Here is a 17322-nt window from a genome sequence, read left to right as displayed (position 1 = left end):
TGTGGTGGAATTCTATATAGTAAAATGTTTATCAGGATATCAGCAACATTTTACTAGTTAGCCACTTTTTGATATCTTTCACAGAAAATGAGATATATTGACTCAAAGTGGACTATCCGGGTGTCGTTCTATTAGAGGTTTTACGGTAATGCAAATCACGTGAAATTGAAAGGCCCATAGCTCTGGCACTGGCGGTCAGCAACAACCCTATACAAAAGAATGGTATCAAAAAACTTACACGGGAGATAACTTCAGGTTTTTGTGAAACAGTAAAAATTTGAATGAATTCTAAAGAAAATTCCATTATAACGAACTCCTATAGGAGGACCCTATCATTAGAGGTGCTCAAAAAAATCAGGAGATGACATACTAATGAAAAATGAAGTTTAAAACATTTTTTATGAAACAGTAACTCTTCATCTTTTAAAAAGATTCCAATTTTTTCAAACCTTGGACATTCATTTCAGCTTCTATAACCCTGTTAAAACAAGATTATTCGATTCTAACTATTGTTGAAATTGATTACCAATGTAAGATACCGATAAACCGATTATCTGAAACAACAGTTGGGAAGTACAATAAAAAATAAGTTTTACCTGAAACAGAAGTAAATTTAATTCCAGATAGAAACCATTTATAAGAATTTAGAAACAAAAAACATTTTGATATTAAGATGAACAATATATAAATTGAAAACGTTTCTATATCTTTGGCAGGAATCGAGAAATGTTTGCTCAAAGTTAAAAGTTGGGGGCTTTCTATTACAGATTTAACGGTATCTACTCGTTATTAAATTCAGAAAATCGGTTTCATTTTGACATGCTTGTTTCTTGAAACTGGAAGGATTTCTTGATCGAAACTATAATGTCTATTGCAAAGTTTGAAAAAATTTGAAACAATAAAAAATATTCCTCCATTCCTATTTGAATTCTTCGTTTTGAACAATTGCTGAAATAAGTAAATTTTTGGTCAGTACTTTTTACACAGTTTCCTTGGCATCTCAAATGGTTCCCTGTCTATCTGTGCGCCTTTAAATTCAGATTTCCAGAGACCACAATTCTGAAGGAATGCCCGACCAGGATCCAGCTGTCTGGCCATCCGTAGCAAATGCAGCAAGAATTGCGTTGGGATTCAGATATTATTATCTTCCCTATTTGTACAGGTTAGTTTAGACCAGAGTAGCTGGAATACCAAAATTTAAAAAAAAAATTCTGTTTTACAAAATTGGAAAATAATAAACATTTATTTTTTTTTAAATGGCGGTCCTTTTCAATGAAACACTAATTTCAGTCTTCACTACAATGCCGCTCGTTACGGACATACCGTAATCCGCCCATTATTCTTCGAATATCCGAAAGATGAGGAAACTCTTGAGATCAGTGAGCAGTTCTTGTGGGGATCCGCATTAATGATTGCTCCGGCTCTGTATCAGGTAATATAGAATTCCCAATGCATTATTCTGAAAAACAGGAAAACGAGTATAAATGTTTTTTGAAACCGAAAAAAATATTTTATCCGGATACTGTAGCTCTTCAATAATCATTCCAGGGCCAAACCACCGTGCACGCCTACTTCCCATCCGATACCTGGTACTCACTTCAACCAGAGACCTACGGACAGAAAATGTTCTCCGGATTCAACGACGTCAATGCTCCATTATCTTCTCTGACTCCTGTATTCGTCAGAGGTGGATTCATTTTGCCACGCCAAGCAGCCAATACAACCACAACGGCTTCTAGATTGAATCCATTTGAAGTGCTGATTACGGTCAAGACTAATGCCGCTTCTTCGGTACGTGGTGAATTTGGGCGGGAATTTGAAAAAATGATTATCCGGTAAAGAAAATTATTAAATTGGGACCAAAGGTTCATTTAATAATCAGTCCCTGTCTGTATGAAGTTTACATATAAAATGAAACAGAAAAAAAGTTTGAAAATTGAAAAATAAATTTCACTGTTTCAATCATTCAAAAAATGTTATCTAGGCTCGATTCGACGGTTATTAATAAGTGTGCTCCCAAATTTTCAAAAAAAACAAAAATTGATTAATTCATTCTTCTAAAAATTTAGTAAAGATTTTTAATGATGAAATAATTTAAAGGATTGGCTAAAAGGTTTTATTGCAGTAGAACTATTTAGCTTGTAAAAATTTTCTGTTTCAGTTGAAATTGAAAATATTTAGATTTATTTACTTACACTAGCAATAGCGAAAATCACTTCTTGGTTTTTCCAGGGGGAACTATACTACGACAATGGAGATGACATCATTCCCAATGACAATATTGAGCAACATCCAAGGTTTGTCTGTGTGTCCGGATGTCCACCACCCCCCTCCGAAATTTCAGAGTCCACTGGCAATTCTCATTCACCTCATCGATCGTTGGTGGTGTTTTCACTGGGAACTGCGAGACTTGTTCTACGGTAACCACGACTCAAAATATACCTCATTTCATAGAATTTCAGGCTGTAAAACCGCCAACTTTGGATACAATTGAAATTCTCGGATATCCATCTGCTCCAAACTTTTCTGGATTCAAATTGGATGGATCTAGTGTGACACTGGATATGTCAAAGACTTCATATGATGCTTCTACTCAGAGAGTCATGATTTCTTCAAAGAATTTGATCAGTTTAATGGCTTTGAAGAAGAAATTCACACTCAGTTTCTCGAATAATTGATTTTGATTTTGTTTATATGAAGATTTTTGATACTGAACTCTCGACTTTGAGCCTCGGAAAAAAATGAATTAATTAAGTTTTCAGATTTCCTAAAGATAAGATTTTGAAAAAAAAAAACTTCTGAAACCAGACAGAATGGTAATGATTTTGGAAGGCAAAGTTTTTTGAAACACTCATTTTGAAGCAGGGAGTTTATTGTATGGTGGAATATTGTTTCTGAAAATATTCTGTTTCGAAGAAATAATATATAAAAGCAGTAGATAAGAGTGACAGTGAATCAAAGTAAATAATTGTAATTTGAAATAGCCTACTTATTCTGGTAGCTCAAGGACAAAGAACTTGTAACCAATAGTTATAGCTTTGATAGACAGAAATCTTTCTATGTGTAATTTGCTAATTAACATTGGTTAGGAGATGAAATACTAATAACTAATTAAAAACTTAAATTAAACCAGTTTTTATGAAACAGTGTTTTTCTTTTTTTTTCAACTTCAAGTTTTAAATCCAGAAGAAATAAATTTTTTCGGATTGTGGAATCCGGACAAAAATAAATCTCAAGAAATCGGAGAATTTCCACATATGTGAGGGTTATTGAATTTTGAGGATCACATTGAACACCATTGTTTCTTGAGACCGAATTTTTCGGATTTTATTGATAAGTGCGCTAGCAGGGTTTTTATCGAAACTAAACAATCTATTGGAAATTTTTTGAAATCTGGAACAGAGAAAAAATCTCTCATTCCTATTCGAATTCGTTTTGTATAATTGCTAAAATTAATGAACGTTTTGGTCAGTACTGCATACACAGTTTCCCTAGTTTCTCAAATTGCTTCTTGTCCATCTGTGCGTCTATAATAAATCCAGATTTCCACAGACCACTCGGAAGGAATGCCATACCAGGATCCAGCTGTCTGGCCATCCGTAGCGAATGCAGCAAGAATTGCATTGGGATTCAGATATTATTATCTTACCTATTTGTAAAGATTAGATTATTAAAAGTAAAGATTATTAACGGAGTAGCTGGAATAACATTTTTCAGATTTTCAAAAAATTATTATATAATTTAAAGTGTACCAAATAACTTTTCAAACCACTAATTTTGTTTCATAAAAAAGTATCGACGCGCATGCATCAAACGGAACGGCCGAGTCGCTATGCAGGACTATGCAGGACTGCATTTCATCAAAAATGCGCGAATTCCGAAAATCACGTTTTGGCTGATCCACAAAAGTATAATTCCACTCTGAAAAAGTGAGAGTTGGGGGTTTTGATTCGGAATCCGGATATCAGTAACCCTGTATAATGGTCTTTGTGTATGGGGGGTCACAATCTCAAAATTCTTCAGATTCAGGCCTTCAAAAGGTGACCGCAGAGCGCTTCAAAACCTCCAAAATCTCACTTTTTCAGAGTGGAAATATACTTTTGTGGATCGGCCAAAATGTGATTTTCGGAATTTTTCCGGTTTCTCGTTTTCCGGGTCACGTTGATGGCTCCAAATTTGTCGTGCGTAGGTTTTGAATTGAGACCTTTGTATTTCATGTTGATACCTTTTCACTAATACTGACCTAAATAGGTGTTTCAGTACAAACTGAGGGTGGAATTATAATTTTGTGGAGTACTGTAGAAAAAAATTGGATTTTTTACTGTTTTAATTGTCGCTCAATTATGAAAGATGTGAAAACCCTTATTCTCATATTGCCATTCTTCATATAATTTCTTAACGAACCGCTAACAGACATAATGCGCAAAAGAAATTGTATAATTTTTTTACAGAAACTTTGAAACTGTATTGTTTTTACCAATCATCGTTTCAATTTACACAACAAAAGATTTGAGATTGGTCCCAGAAGTATAAAACCAAATGTTTCAGTTCGACTTGGAACAGTAAATGTTTTCCTACGAGTTATACGAAAAATAGATATTTGAATTTTTCACTGTTCAATATTCACTTAAAGGTGGGGGGGGGGGGGACATGAAAAAAATAATGTTCTCGAAATTCCGTTCAAAGATGCCCCTCGAGGAGTTGAACTTGTGAGGGCGATGATTGAGGGTGCGGCGCCGCTACCGACTGAGCCACGCGGGGGGGGAGAAAGCGCACGCCCGATTGCATACATAAAGGCGAGGACGACAGCTGTACGCAGAGTGACATTAAGCGTTGTACACCGTGACGGTAGAATGCATACTCTAGCTACAAAAAAACTACGGAAAATCTCCTGCCCCCCCCCACCTTTAATTCACTTTCCCCTTAAAAAAGTACTGCTTTTATAAGGAGTTTTAGTTTGCTACGGCATACATTCAAAAATCATCTACTTCAAAAAAAGTTACCTAAAAGACATTTAAGTTAAAACTATAATGACCCCCTTTGCCGTCAACTTTGAGTCAGTTTAGTTCCTATTGTCAGATTTTTTGAAAAATTTTTTAGTCTTGGAATGTTGTCCTTTTGGGCTTCTAAACTTTATTTTGTTGCTTTTTTTTCATTTTCATCTTTTTTTTCTAATTTTTGAAAACTTTTTTTTTAATGTCATGTATATGAATTTTGAATTTTTTTCGAAAAAAATTGAAATAAGTCTCGTAACTCAAAGGCTAGACATGTATTTGAACACGGATATCTACGTTACTTGCCCTGAGAAATCTGATAGACATGGTCCCCCGAGTACTTTTTTTCAAAAATGGCATTTTTTGAATTCGTTGGTACTCGAAATTTGGATACTTTCCATTTTCCTGACTTTATTTTTGAAGATGGATTACGGGTACAGTGTATGTTTGTCCAATTATCACCTTTTGAATGCAAAAAAGTTTGAATGTCTAGCACAAAAATGAACAAAGTTATGGTCTTTCGAAGGGTACCGACTCCAAACTCACAAAAAATCATAAAATGGCCCGCCATTTGAACAGATCTTCATATGGGCCGCTATAATTGTGTGGTTGTTCTAGATAGCCGGTGTGCTACTATTTCGCATAGGTTTCATTAAAATTCCCGGGTAACATATGGAGTGGTTCCCGTGTCAGTACAAAAATTTGGGTGTTTTGCACTGCGTCTTCAAACACGCAGCGGACAGTTTTATATTTCTGACAATATGACAGAAACTGTAAATTTTCAACTATTGAAGTGCCGAAGATCAGTTACATCTTTTCACTGAATCTTTGAAACAGTATTTTTTTAAATCAATCGAAGTTTTAATTTGCACAGTAAAGTTTTGAAATGGGTTCGAAAATAATAAAACCTAATTCTTCAGTTTGGCCTGAAACACTGAATTATTGGCTATGAATTGTAGGTAAATAAATTTTTACTGTTTCATCTGTCGCTCGATTAATTTTCTCTATATAACAAGAATTGATATGGAATATGATGTGGCTAAATTATACTTACAGTTATAATATTGAAACATTAAAATGCTCTATCAGAATAGGATTTTCATCAATTTTTTACTGTTTCAATTGAATCTGAATGGATTTTCTTCGTAAAAAAACGGTATTAGGCATAATGGTTGAATAAAACTAACTTGCAAAGATGATTAATTATCCTTCAATTTCAGTTTCAAGATTTAATGAAACAGAAAAAGTTTCTCAAGATTAATGTTTAAAAAAAAGCAAAATATGTTTGTATATAATCCTTGATTTATTGAAATAAGAAATTTGACAAACTAGAATTTCAAAGTTCGGGAGAGATCTCATTGAATGACATGGATTGTTTGAAAGAAGCTTGTAATAAAAGAAAAGCAAGTATAGTTTGGTTCTCAAATTTTTTACAAATTTTAAATAGAAAAAACTCAAGAAATTTGTAATTTTCTTTTGAAAAAAGGACGTTCAGTTAACTTATTAATAACTAAGTGTTTCACTTTTCAAACAACAGAACCTAGAAACAGTAAATCATTTCCTTTAAAAGTGTTTTTTGCTGTTTCAATTTATACTGAAAATCATCGAATCTAGCATTTGTTTTACTTTTTTCTGGCAACTTGTTAATTTTTTTTTCATTTTATCTTTGGATTTTGATGGAAATATTAATGACATACAAAACTTCAAAGAATAATCGAATTCCCAAATTTTACTGTTTCAATTAATCTTTAAAACAAAAATAGTTTTTTATGAGTTGATCCACAATATTTGCACAGGCTAGATTCAAGGTAACAAAACGTTTTCAAATCTAACATTCGTTTTAATGGTCCTAGCAATATGAAATCATCAGTCTCAGATCTTGTGCATAACATTTTATTACGTTTTATTTTAAGAGACTTCTCTGAAGATCTCGTGTTTGTGCAAAGTTATGGCTAAATTAAACAATTTTAGCCCGAAAATTGGTATTTTTCAGAATCTTGTCCACAGCTTCTGACAGAGAAGAGATCCTGCTCTCAAATATGGATGTGTAATTCAAAATACGTCAAACGTTTTGGTGTAATAAAATTGACAAAAATGTTTTTTGGAAATTCGAAAAAAATGCTTTGTCACTTGTCTGATTCTCTGTCCTGAACTGAAGAAACAATGAAGATTTAAGTTCATTAGCTTAAGTTGAAAAATAGGTAAAAAATAACAACAAAGGAAGGGGGATATGGTGATCAACAAAGAGTCGAATGATCAAGGGGGGGGGGGGTGATTTGAACAAGACAGATAGGTAACCGTTGATAACAAACAGATACTGTAGCATCAATAGAATGGTCCTTCCAGGAACGACGAGTTATATAGGATAAAAAGATCTCGAAGGAAGAGTTGGACCCTGAAAAACATGAATTTGTGATAATAAATTGGTTAAAGGTGGGGAGACATGAAAAAAATAATGTTCTCGATATTCCGTCTTAATATGCCCCTCGAGGAGTTGAACTTGTGGGGGCGAGGATTGAGGGTGCAGCACCGCTACCGACTGAGCCACGCGGGCAAAGAGAAAACGGCCGCCCGATTGCATACATAAAGGCGAGGACGACAGCTGTACGCAGAGTGACATTAACCGTTGTACACCGTCACGGTAGAATGCATACCCCAGCTACAAAAATCCTACGAAAAATCTCCTGTACCCCCACCTTTAAAACTCCAACGAACTTCGAGCTCAATTGTCTTAATTCCTTTAACAGATATCAAAATTTTGTCAACTGATAAAATTTTGGGGTTATAATGGTGAGTAACTTTTTAGTTGACATGTTTGATATCACTGATAAGGACCGAGATAATCGAACTCAAATTCGACGGTTTGGAGTTGGGCTTCTATTAGAGATCCTCTTCAAAACCTGAGATTGAGGAAAACTTTAAAACTTACATTTTTACCTACAGCTGTCTGGTATGAACCGCAAACGTCGCAGATAAGTCCATTAGCGTGGAAGAAGTGCGTCCCTTTACACCAACAATTTTCACATATAGTGGAAATTGAAGTTGGAAAGGTGGCAGTCGACGTCGAAGTAGCAGATGACGTCCCGGCCTGTTCTTGATTGTTTTTAACCTTTTCAGTCTTTTCCTTATTTTTATCCCATAACTTAGAGAAGTCACTGAACAGGTTATCATAAACTTTTGTAATCAATTCGGCGACTTTTGACATTTCAGCGATGGTTTGATCTCTTTCCAACAGCTTTGCTTCCCCACGTGCTACTTTCATTTTCAGCGACTCAATTTGATCTTGCATCTCACTTTTCCTGATATTTGAATTCATCTTCTCAGCTGTCAGGGTTTCATTTAAATCACGAATTTCAATCAATGCATCTTTCAATGCAATTTCTGTATCCTGTCGTTGCTCCTCCGACATTTTATAATCGATTTTAAGACTTTCAATATGAGCTTCCAACTTGTCCATTTCATGACCAACCTGTTCTTCTCTCTCCTCAATTCTTCTCAACATCCCCGCTCTCTCATTCTCCAATTGAATGATTCTCTCGTTGGCTACTCCCAACTGAATAGAATAACATGCTGCTTTGTCCTCTGCATCCTTTAATTCTTTTTCAGCTTCCGCCAAATCTGCTTCTATGATTATCTCAGTCTTATCCTTCATTTCCATGGCTTCCCTTTGGGATGCGATGAGCCTCTCCAAATAGAACTTCTCATCGATCCACGCTTTTTGTGCCACAGCTGTATTTTGGCGAACATCCTCCATAATCAATTCCAAATGGTTAATTCGAGTGTCCTTATCTTTCAGTTTCTGGGTGTGCGTTTCAATCAGCTCATTGTTCTTGGCATATGAGGTTTTCAGCAAGTTTTGAGCCTCGGAATGTTTCAGTTTTCTGAAAGTATAGAAGAATGAGAATGGGCGAGTGTTTTTTCTCAACTACAGTCGTTCGCTTTATTACAGAAAAAATGTTCCTCTGAAACAGTAAAAAAAATTTGGGACAAGGTCAAATTTATAGTTGAAATTAACCACTTTAAATGCCTCGAAAATATACTAGATTTTGTTGGATCAATTAGAAAAATTCAGAGTATACTAAACGAAAATTGAACTTCAATGCTTTTTTGAAACACAAAATATTTTTCTCAGGATTTTTTTTGAAAATTGTCAACTTAGGATGTCTACGAAAGCATTTTAAAGTTTTCAGACCTAGTTTTCAGTTAAGCAGTCTACTTCATTTGGATGAATTTTACAAAAAAGCTGTTCATTACAAAGTTAAAGGTGTATTTTTGTTTGATATATTTTGTAATTTTCAGACCAATCGAAAAATTCTAGAGGAATTCTTTGTAGGACTTCAAAATTACCCATTTTCAACTAGACATAGATAAAATTTGGTGACCTAGAAACCACATATCCTAGAAACCTAAGGCCTAAAAATCCCATGCCCTAGAAACCACGTAGCTAAAAAATTACATGACCTAGAAACTCAGTTGTCTAGAAACCACAAAACATTGCTCTTGTAGAAATATTACGGTCTCAAAAAATTGATGTTTCAAAACACCATGTGGCCTAGAAACACCATAACTTAAAGGTGGTGTGCGGTGAAAAATTTTATTGCTTTATTTTGTGCAGAAATCCATGTAGATTCACATAAAAATAAAGAAAAAATTCAAAAAAATTCCTTCATTGAGAAAAACGGCATCGAAAAGTCAAAGTTGTATCTGGTGGCCTAGCGGCCAGGTGTGAGTTTTCTAGGCCAACTGCCGGTAAAAGCGAGCGAAATTTGAATTTTTATTGATTTTCACTGTTTTCTCTGATTTTTGTCAGGTTTTCTCAAACACCTGGGAGGAAATCAACAAAAACGTTTTGAAATCTTTAAAAAACATCAGAGAAAACACAGAAAATCAATAAAAATTCAAGTTTCGAGCGCTTTTACCGGCAGTCGACCTAGAAAACTCACACCTGGCCTCTAGGCCACCAGATACAACTTTGACTTTTCGATGCCGTTTTTCTCAATGAAGGAATTTTTTTGAATTTTTTCTTTATTTTTATGGAAATCTACATGGATTTCTGCACAAAATAAAGCAATAAAATTTTTCACCGCACACCACCTTTAAAAACCTTGTGGCCTAGAACCCCCCATAGCCTAGAAAACCCAAAATTAAAACTCACGTTTGCTTGTGACTCTCCACTTCCTCGACATACTTCCGAATCAATGGGCGGTTATCCATTCCTGCTCGAACGTTGGTTTCTGTAATTCTAGAAAAAATATTAATTGAGAAAAATTGACAAAGTAAGAGATAAGATAAAAAAAAGAGCAACAAGAGCAAAAAAATTAACGATAAGATAAAAAAGAATAGAAAACAATGGGAATGGTAACCCGTTGAATAGAAAAAAAGAATCAGGAAGAACACAAAAATAAAGATGAGCAATATTTATTCGATATCAGTACAGTACCCGAAAAAAAAACTAATAGTAAAAACAGAATCAAAATTATTAACACCCGAAATTCATTATTATCATACTTAAACAAAAATTGAGCTTCAATTTTGTAGTTGACACTTTTTTGGCAAAATTTCACCCAAATGAGATTTATCGTTTCAATGTTCTATGACGCTAGATTTGGTAATGCTCCTGAACTGTATTTTTCAAGCGGTGCATCTCATTTAGATGGAATTATGCTAAGAAATTGCCAACTACAAAACTAAAGATCTACTTTTGTTCAATACACTCTGACATTTTCAAACAAATTGAAACATTCTAGACTACTTTCGTATGACTTCAAAGTTGCCTATTCTCTCACTGCTTGTCCATCTTCTGCACTGTCATGTACAACTTGGCGATTTCGATTTGGAGCTCCTTGATTTGCTGGTCCTTCTCATCTGGTCCCTCCTGTTCTTCCTCCTCATCATCTTCCTCCTCATCCGACTCATTCATCTCTGCCAACTCCTCCTTCAACTCCTGAATCATCTGATCCCTCTTCTTGAGCTTATAATCACTGGTAGCACGTGTAGTAGCCAGAGTCCTTTTCAAATTGATAATATGCTCATTCTTGTTTCCCAACTCCTCTTTGACCTTCTTGTTTTCCTCCTCCAGCGCCTTAATCTTGTCGAACAACGATGTCTCCTGATTCACCAGCACTTGCATCATGTCCTCCTTCTGCTGAAGCGTCACGTAGAGGTTATCCACAGTTTCCATCAACTTTTGGTTTTTAGCAGTTGACTCCTTTAAAGCCAGAGATTTCTCTTCGAGTGATTTGTACAGTGAGTTTGGTCTGACTTCTTGAAGTACATGGTTGGACATCTGTGTCATATAGAACTCCATATCCTTCATCGCCCGATCCTTGCGAGCAAGCTCTCTGTTGAGCTCATCGATCTTCCGATGGTCGTTGGCTTTCTGCTCTTGGCTCTGTCCAATTTGGTTTTGGAGCGTGTTGTTGTCGTTTACGGCGCGTTCCAAATTTTTGCGTCTGGAAAGAAAAAAATGGTTATGGTGGGGCGGAAAAAAACGCTGTTTCAAAATTTTTTAGTCGGATATTTTTAATTTTGGTGATTCAATCCAATGTTCAGAGATTGTAGAAACTACCGTACATTCGTAACCATATTTATGGTATCCTTGGTATCTATGGTATCTTTGGTATCTATGGTGTCTGGGGTATCTATGGTAAAATCAAACTGTGGTTAAAATTTCATTGTCTTTATTATGAACGGATGTTGCAGCTAAATTCAAATCCTATCCACTAACAAGCCAGCACGCCTCCACATTGCAGAAACTACGGTACATTAAAAATATTACTGTTTCAAAAGTTTTTAGTCAAACATTCCTAACTTTGCAGTTTCGATACCTATGGTATTTATGGTATTTATAGTGTCTATGGTACTTATGGTATCTATGGTATATATGGTGTTTATGACGCTTTATTAGAAAAAGGTAGTGTTGAAGACAAAAAACAAAAGTCAGAAGCTGAGGATTAGAATATATGGTATCTATGGTACCCATGGTACTTATGATATCTATGATATCTGTGGTATCTAGAAGTTCAAAAGCAAGTTCACTTACGTTTCGTCGTGATCCTTGACCTCCTTGATGTACAGTTGGTAGGTAGACGTTGGTGGGGAGTACATGTTGGTACTGTAGTTGTGGTGTTTTCTGAAATCAAATCGATTGAGGATACGGTAACACAGGAGGGAATCAAGAAGAGGAGAGGCAACGAAACGATCATAAATGACTCGCTTACCTGTCCTCCTGGCCCTTATATACGCAATTTTCGCGCTCAGTGGTGGGTGAGCAAGGGGGCGGAGCACGGGGAAAGGTGTACGGTCACAACGTTCTTGGGAGATAAACGGTCCTGCGATTCTACGCAACAGGGGGGAAACGGGCACGTTGGGTGGTGGTAGTGTGGGGAGAGGAGGTTACTGTAGACAGGGAACAGAGGGAATAAGGTGTGAAAATGGAGAAGGCAAGGGGCATGGGAAAGTAATACGTAGTGGGAGGGAGTCTAGATTTTTACCAAATCCGCGTAGCTTGGTTCAAATCCAACCAAGTTATCAAAAAAATCAGCTAATTGTTCCAAATAACTAGTAGTAAAAATGTGATCTGTACGATGTTATATACAAATTTTGAAACAGAACTTTTTAGCGTCGTCGAGACCCGGGAAATATTTTTCCTGTGAAATCGATTGATTTTCTTGTATTCCGCTGTGCCATTTTTATGACGAATGTGAGCAAGAATACAAATGCTACGTCTTTTGGATCTCTATACTGTAAAACCTGTAACAAACGCCCTTAACTTTGAGCCCTTATATCTCAGTTACTGTAACAAATATCAAAAAATGATCAACTTTCAAAATGTTTGTCATATCATCACCAACATTTTATTAGTGGACCACTTTTTGATATCTTTTACAGGAATCGAGATATAGGAGCTTCAAGAATGGCCTTCTATTAGAGTCTTTACGGAGTCTTAAGTCAATGTTGTCTCACATATTGTTAAATTCTAAAGCCTTTCTGCTAGCAGTGTTTTAACAAAACACTCCTGGTCCATAATGCCACAGATCCCATTAGTCCCAAATGATCCCAGATTCATGTCTCGTCTCTCCCAAAAAATTAATTGCTCTAATGTCTGCATCTTGAAATCGTTCTTTTGGCGGGGTCATAGATGGACGGAGGGGATTAGCAACAAGACAGTATTTGATTGATGGGCCCACTACGTGGCAAAACAGGTTGCCTTCTGGAGAGGTCAACACATCTACAACGTGTGAAACGTTGAAGGTACTGTCTGTCCTAAATGAGTGTGGTGTGGGTTGGTAGATCTTAAGGGACTGTAGACAGATGCGTTTAAATCAGTAAGGAATTTTTGAAAATCCAGCAAGAAGGATCAAGGAGAGTTACTGTAGCTTTGGGCGGTCTGAGAGCACTTCAGATATTGATGCAAATGTCTTGAAATATGTCATCACAGGTGTCCAAAATCTATTGTCAGGAATCGCGCCCCAGATAACAAAATTAAAAATATATCAGAAGCGAAATCTCACATTCGCTAGAGCGCTATTTCTGACTAAGATTTTTGAAAGTCCAAAACCGATTGGAGAAACCATATTTATAAAAGATGATATAATCTAGCTGGAACAGTGTTAGGCTTTGAATCCAAAAACTGCAGTAGTCCTTATTTCAACAATTTTTAAAAAAACAAATTTAAAAACTACAGTAATCTTCATTTTTCAAATTCAAGAAATCGATTTAAAAACTGCAGTAACCTTTTTTTCTATATCTAAACAAGAATTCGAAAACTACAATGATACGCATTTTCCAGTTTTTGAAACGAATTCTAAAACTACCTCACTGGAGCCTGTACATTAAAACATGTCGAAAATCCCTGTGATGATTCCGTGAGATCCCTTTTATCTGAATATCTTGAATTGAAGCCTTCTGCAAGACACTTAATTAGTCTCCATGGGTCATAGATTGACCAATATGAGGAGGAACGTCTGTATGTTGCAACCAGCGGGAGCCTCCGGGGAAGGACATGACATTGTCTGTCACGTTGAAGGCACTGTATGTCATAAAACGTATGTAAAATGGGAGAACTGTGGTGCTATATACACAGGCTCAAAAGACGTCCGAACGGCGAAACAAAACTTGATCTACCATTGTAGCGATTAATAACTTCCGACTGCACCATTGAAACTAACAAAAGAACGTAGTGCACTATACTTGACATTTCCATGAAATCGAAAAATATTGACATGTGAATATTGGTGGGAAAAGTTATCAAACTAATAAATCTGGTTGAAACAGTAAAAAAATCTACAGCCTAGTTAGACAATGTTCAACCGGAAATAAATAATTGCGCTGACCAAAACGTTTAGCTCAATGAGCATTTTGAAAATAATTGGTGCCATATCTCTGAATCGCGATCTTGAAGACGTGCTAGGGGAGTCAGGGAATTATTAGATAACACCGGGGACACTACAGGTAGTAGACCATCTGTTGGACAGGTGGTACAGTCTAGATAACAAAAAGGCACGAATTAAAAAAGGGTACTGTAGGTAGAAAGTTTTTGTTTGGTCAGTGTAAAATCCCAAAAGATTTTCTAGAGGTTTCGTGGCTTTTTAGATTGGCACTGTTCTAGAAATAGGTGAACATTAACGATCAGAAAACAGCAAAACAATTACTGTTTCAAAAATTATCAATTAGACGTTCGCAATGTTTTCAAGTCATTTTACACATCCTTAGCTAACCGTGTAACATGTATTAGAAAAGCCCCTCTAATAGAAGATTTTACTAATTAGAAATTTTTTTTGTAATTAAAATTAGGCTTTTTTGAGTTCCGGTTTCTTGATGGTTGGAATGGGAGGAGCTCTATTGATGGGAATCTGAAAAATAAAGTTTTTCGTGATAATAATTTTGAGCTCTAATTTCTCGGCTCCGATAACAGATATCAAAAAGTTGTCAACTAACAAAACGCTTATCATAATATCAAAATTATTTTACCAGTTGACAAAATTTTGATATCTCTTATCAGATCTGAGATATTATCAGCTAACCTTTCCGTTTTTCTTGGCCTCCTCATCTACAGGCTCATTTGGATCCTTGACAGGTGGAATCTTGTTTTCTATAATGGGACGCTCGATTGGATCAGGGTAGTCCTCGAACCACTGCAAAAACATAGCAAAATGAATTCAAAAACTACAGTAATCTCTATTTTTCCCTTTCAAAAATTGACTCCAGAAACTACAGTAATCCTAACTTCTACAGTTCTTGAAACTAGATTCGAAAACATCATTAACCCTTCAATTTTAAAAATAAAATTGAAAACTACATTAATCCGCACACTTTTGAAATTCAAAAATAAAATTTTAAAAACTACAGTAATCCTTTTCTCTACCTGAGTGACTCTGCTGACTGGAACATGAACTGCAACTGCTTTCGGAGGATCAGGCGAAGTCTGAAAGAGAATTTGGATTGGAAAAATTTAAAAAAAACGGTAAACAAGAAATTCGACTTTAAATCATTTCACATGAAATTTAGGTAACCCCCGGGTCACCAGGGACCCCCGGGTCACCGGGTCACCGGGCCACCAGGTCACCGAGTCACCGGGTCACTGGGTCACTGGGTCACCGGGCCACCAGGGACTCCCAGGTCACTGGGTCACCGGGTCACCAGTGGCTCCCAGGCCACCGGGTCACCAGTGGCTCCCAGGTCACCGGGTACTACCGTGTCACCGGGTCACCGGTGACCCCCGCGTCACGGGGTCACCGGGTCACCGGGTCACCAGAGATCCCTGGGTCACCTGGTCACCAGGGACCCCTGGGTCACCAGGGACCCCTGGGTCACCAGGGACCCCTGGGTCACCAGGGACCCCTGGGTCACCAGGGACCCCTGGGTCACCAGGGACCCCTGGGTCGCCAGGGACCCAGGGACCCCCGGGTCACCAGAGACCCCTGGGTCGCCTGGGACCCAGGGACCCCCGGTCACCTTCTCTGGAGCCCAGAGAAGGCAGAACTGATTTGTTTCTCCACTTTCATCTTCCTTTATAGTACTTCTTCGGAGGTCAATGGGGCATTCACGCGGATTTTTCGGTAGAGAGTTTTAATGTTGTTTGATACTCAAAAAAACTTTTCATCACGTTGAAATAACTATCGAATTTTCACTTTTGATTTCTGTAATACTCCATAGAAAGATTCTCCCTTTGACCCTAATTATCTCGTTTCCTGTTAGAGTTATCAATAAATTGTCAACTGACGAAATGTTGATGTATTCAAGACAAACATTTTTGCTCTTAAAAGTTTTTTGATACCTTTTACAAGAACCGAGATACATTGATTCAAAAAATCCAACATTTTCAGATCGATTTTTCTCGAGTTTTGCAGGTAGCCACTTTAAGCCCAGAAGCAACACTAACTTAAGTTTAGGACCATGAGACTTTCAAGCTCTATATCTCATTTTTATGAATTTCCCCAAAAAAGTTGTGAAGTACAAAAATGAAGCACTATTTTTGTTTGGTATACTCTGAAAATTTGAGACTTATCCAACAAAGACTATTTAATTTTTTTAGGCATTCAAAGTTGATATAACCCTCACCTTCACTTCAACCTTCTTCTGTTTGCTGCACTTTCTCTCCTTCAACTTCTTCTCTTTCTCCTCCAATTGCTCATCCTTAATTCTTAACTTCTCTTGAAGACTTGCAATATTCAATTTCAATCCCTCAATAATCGCCAAGTTCTCTTCATGTATCTTCGTCATCTGAGTAGCTGCAGATTGGAAAAGTTCACATCCTTGAACCAAAAGCTGGGATGATGAAAAATTGAGGTGACTTTGATCTGTTTGATATTCCAGTTTCGAATTCAAATTTCCAATTTCCTTCTGAATATTTTCAATTTCGTTATCTTTTTCTTTATCTTTGATTTTAAGCCTTTGAATTTTCAATTTGGCATCCTCCAATTCTTCCTGAATCTCCCTGAATTCCGCCTCACGATCGAATTCTTCTCTAGCGATTTTATCAAGTTCAAAATCCGAAAGATTTGGATACGCTGACGTTGGGAGAAGCTCCAAATCACTGTCCGAGTCTTCTGGGGATTTGAGATTTTCAGATTGGCTCATTTTTCTGAAAATCGGTTAAAGAATATTTCGAAAAATCAGTGATAAGAAAAGAAAGTAAAAATTACTGTTTCAATAAATTTTTATTTTTCCAGGGTTTTCAGATTGGTTTAATTTTGAGAATGTATATTCTGAAACTCGGTTAAAGTATTAAAAAATCAGGGGTAAGAAAAAAAGTAAATATTGAGTTTTCTGAAAAATTGCTGTTTCAAAAATTCTTAGTGAAGCATTCTGAAGGATCGGAATAGGT

The 17322-nt window shown here is 36.4% G+C and overlaps 3 protein-coding genes across 3 annotated transcripts in view; 1 reads left to right on the top strand and 2 right to left on the bottom strand.

Moving 5' to 3' along the window:
• The window catches only part of CBG21275, a gene marked incomplete at both ends in the record, with an annotated part of 23583 nt that extends 20905 nt beyond the window's left edge, over positions 1-2678 (top strand). The window contains 6 exons of the mRNA XM_002648912.2: positions 1049-1162; positions 1291-1432; positions 1549-1791; positions 2233-2297; positions 2345-2420; positions 2463-2678. Coding sequence (XP_002648958.2) covers positions 1049-1162; positions 1291-1432; positions 1549-1791; positions 2233-2297; positions 2345-2420; positions 2463-2678 — 856 coding nt within the window. The remainder of the gene's footprint in view (positions 1-1048; positions 1163-1290; positions 1433-1548; positions 1792-2232; positions 2298-2344; positions 2421-2462) is intronic.
• A 4641-nt stretch (positions 2679-7319) lies between these two features.
• CBG26837 lies at positions 7320-12101 on the bottom strand (the record flags this gene model as incomplete). The annotated part of the gene is made up of 5 exons (XM_045236145.1): positions 7320-7389; positions 8006-8875; positions 10150-10236; positions 10781-11446; positions 12037-12101. The coding sequence occupies 5 exons, from the start codon at positions 12099-12101 to the stop codon at positions 7320-7322; spliced, it is 1758 nt and encodes a 585-aa protein (XP_045100399.1).
• A 2684-nt stretch (positions 12102-14785) lies between these two features.
• Positions 14786-17075, bottom strand: CBG21272 (the record flags this gene model as incomplete). Its single annotated transcript, XM_045236144.1, has 4 exons — positions 14786-14848; positions 15020-15130; positions 15361-15420; positions 16551-17075. 4 exons carry the CDS (start codon positions 17073-17075, stop codon positions 14786-14788), a joined length of 759 nt encoding a protein of 252 aa, XP_045097268.1.
• Positions 17076-17322: the final 247 nt, after the last annotated feature.

Source organism: Caenorhabditis briggsae (assembly GCF_000004555.2).
Source record: "Caenorhabditis briggsae complete genome, chrIV, whole genome shotgun sequence".
Taxonomy (NCBI): Eukaryota; Metazoa; Nematoda; class Chromadorea; order Rhabditida; family Rhabditidae; genus Caenorhabditis; species Caenorhabditis briggsae.
Note: the sequence above shows the minus strand (reverse complement) of the source record. Positions and strands in the feature narration are given on the sequence as shown.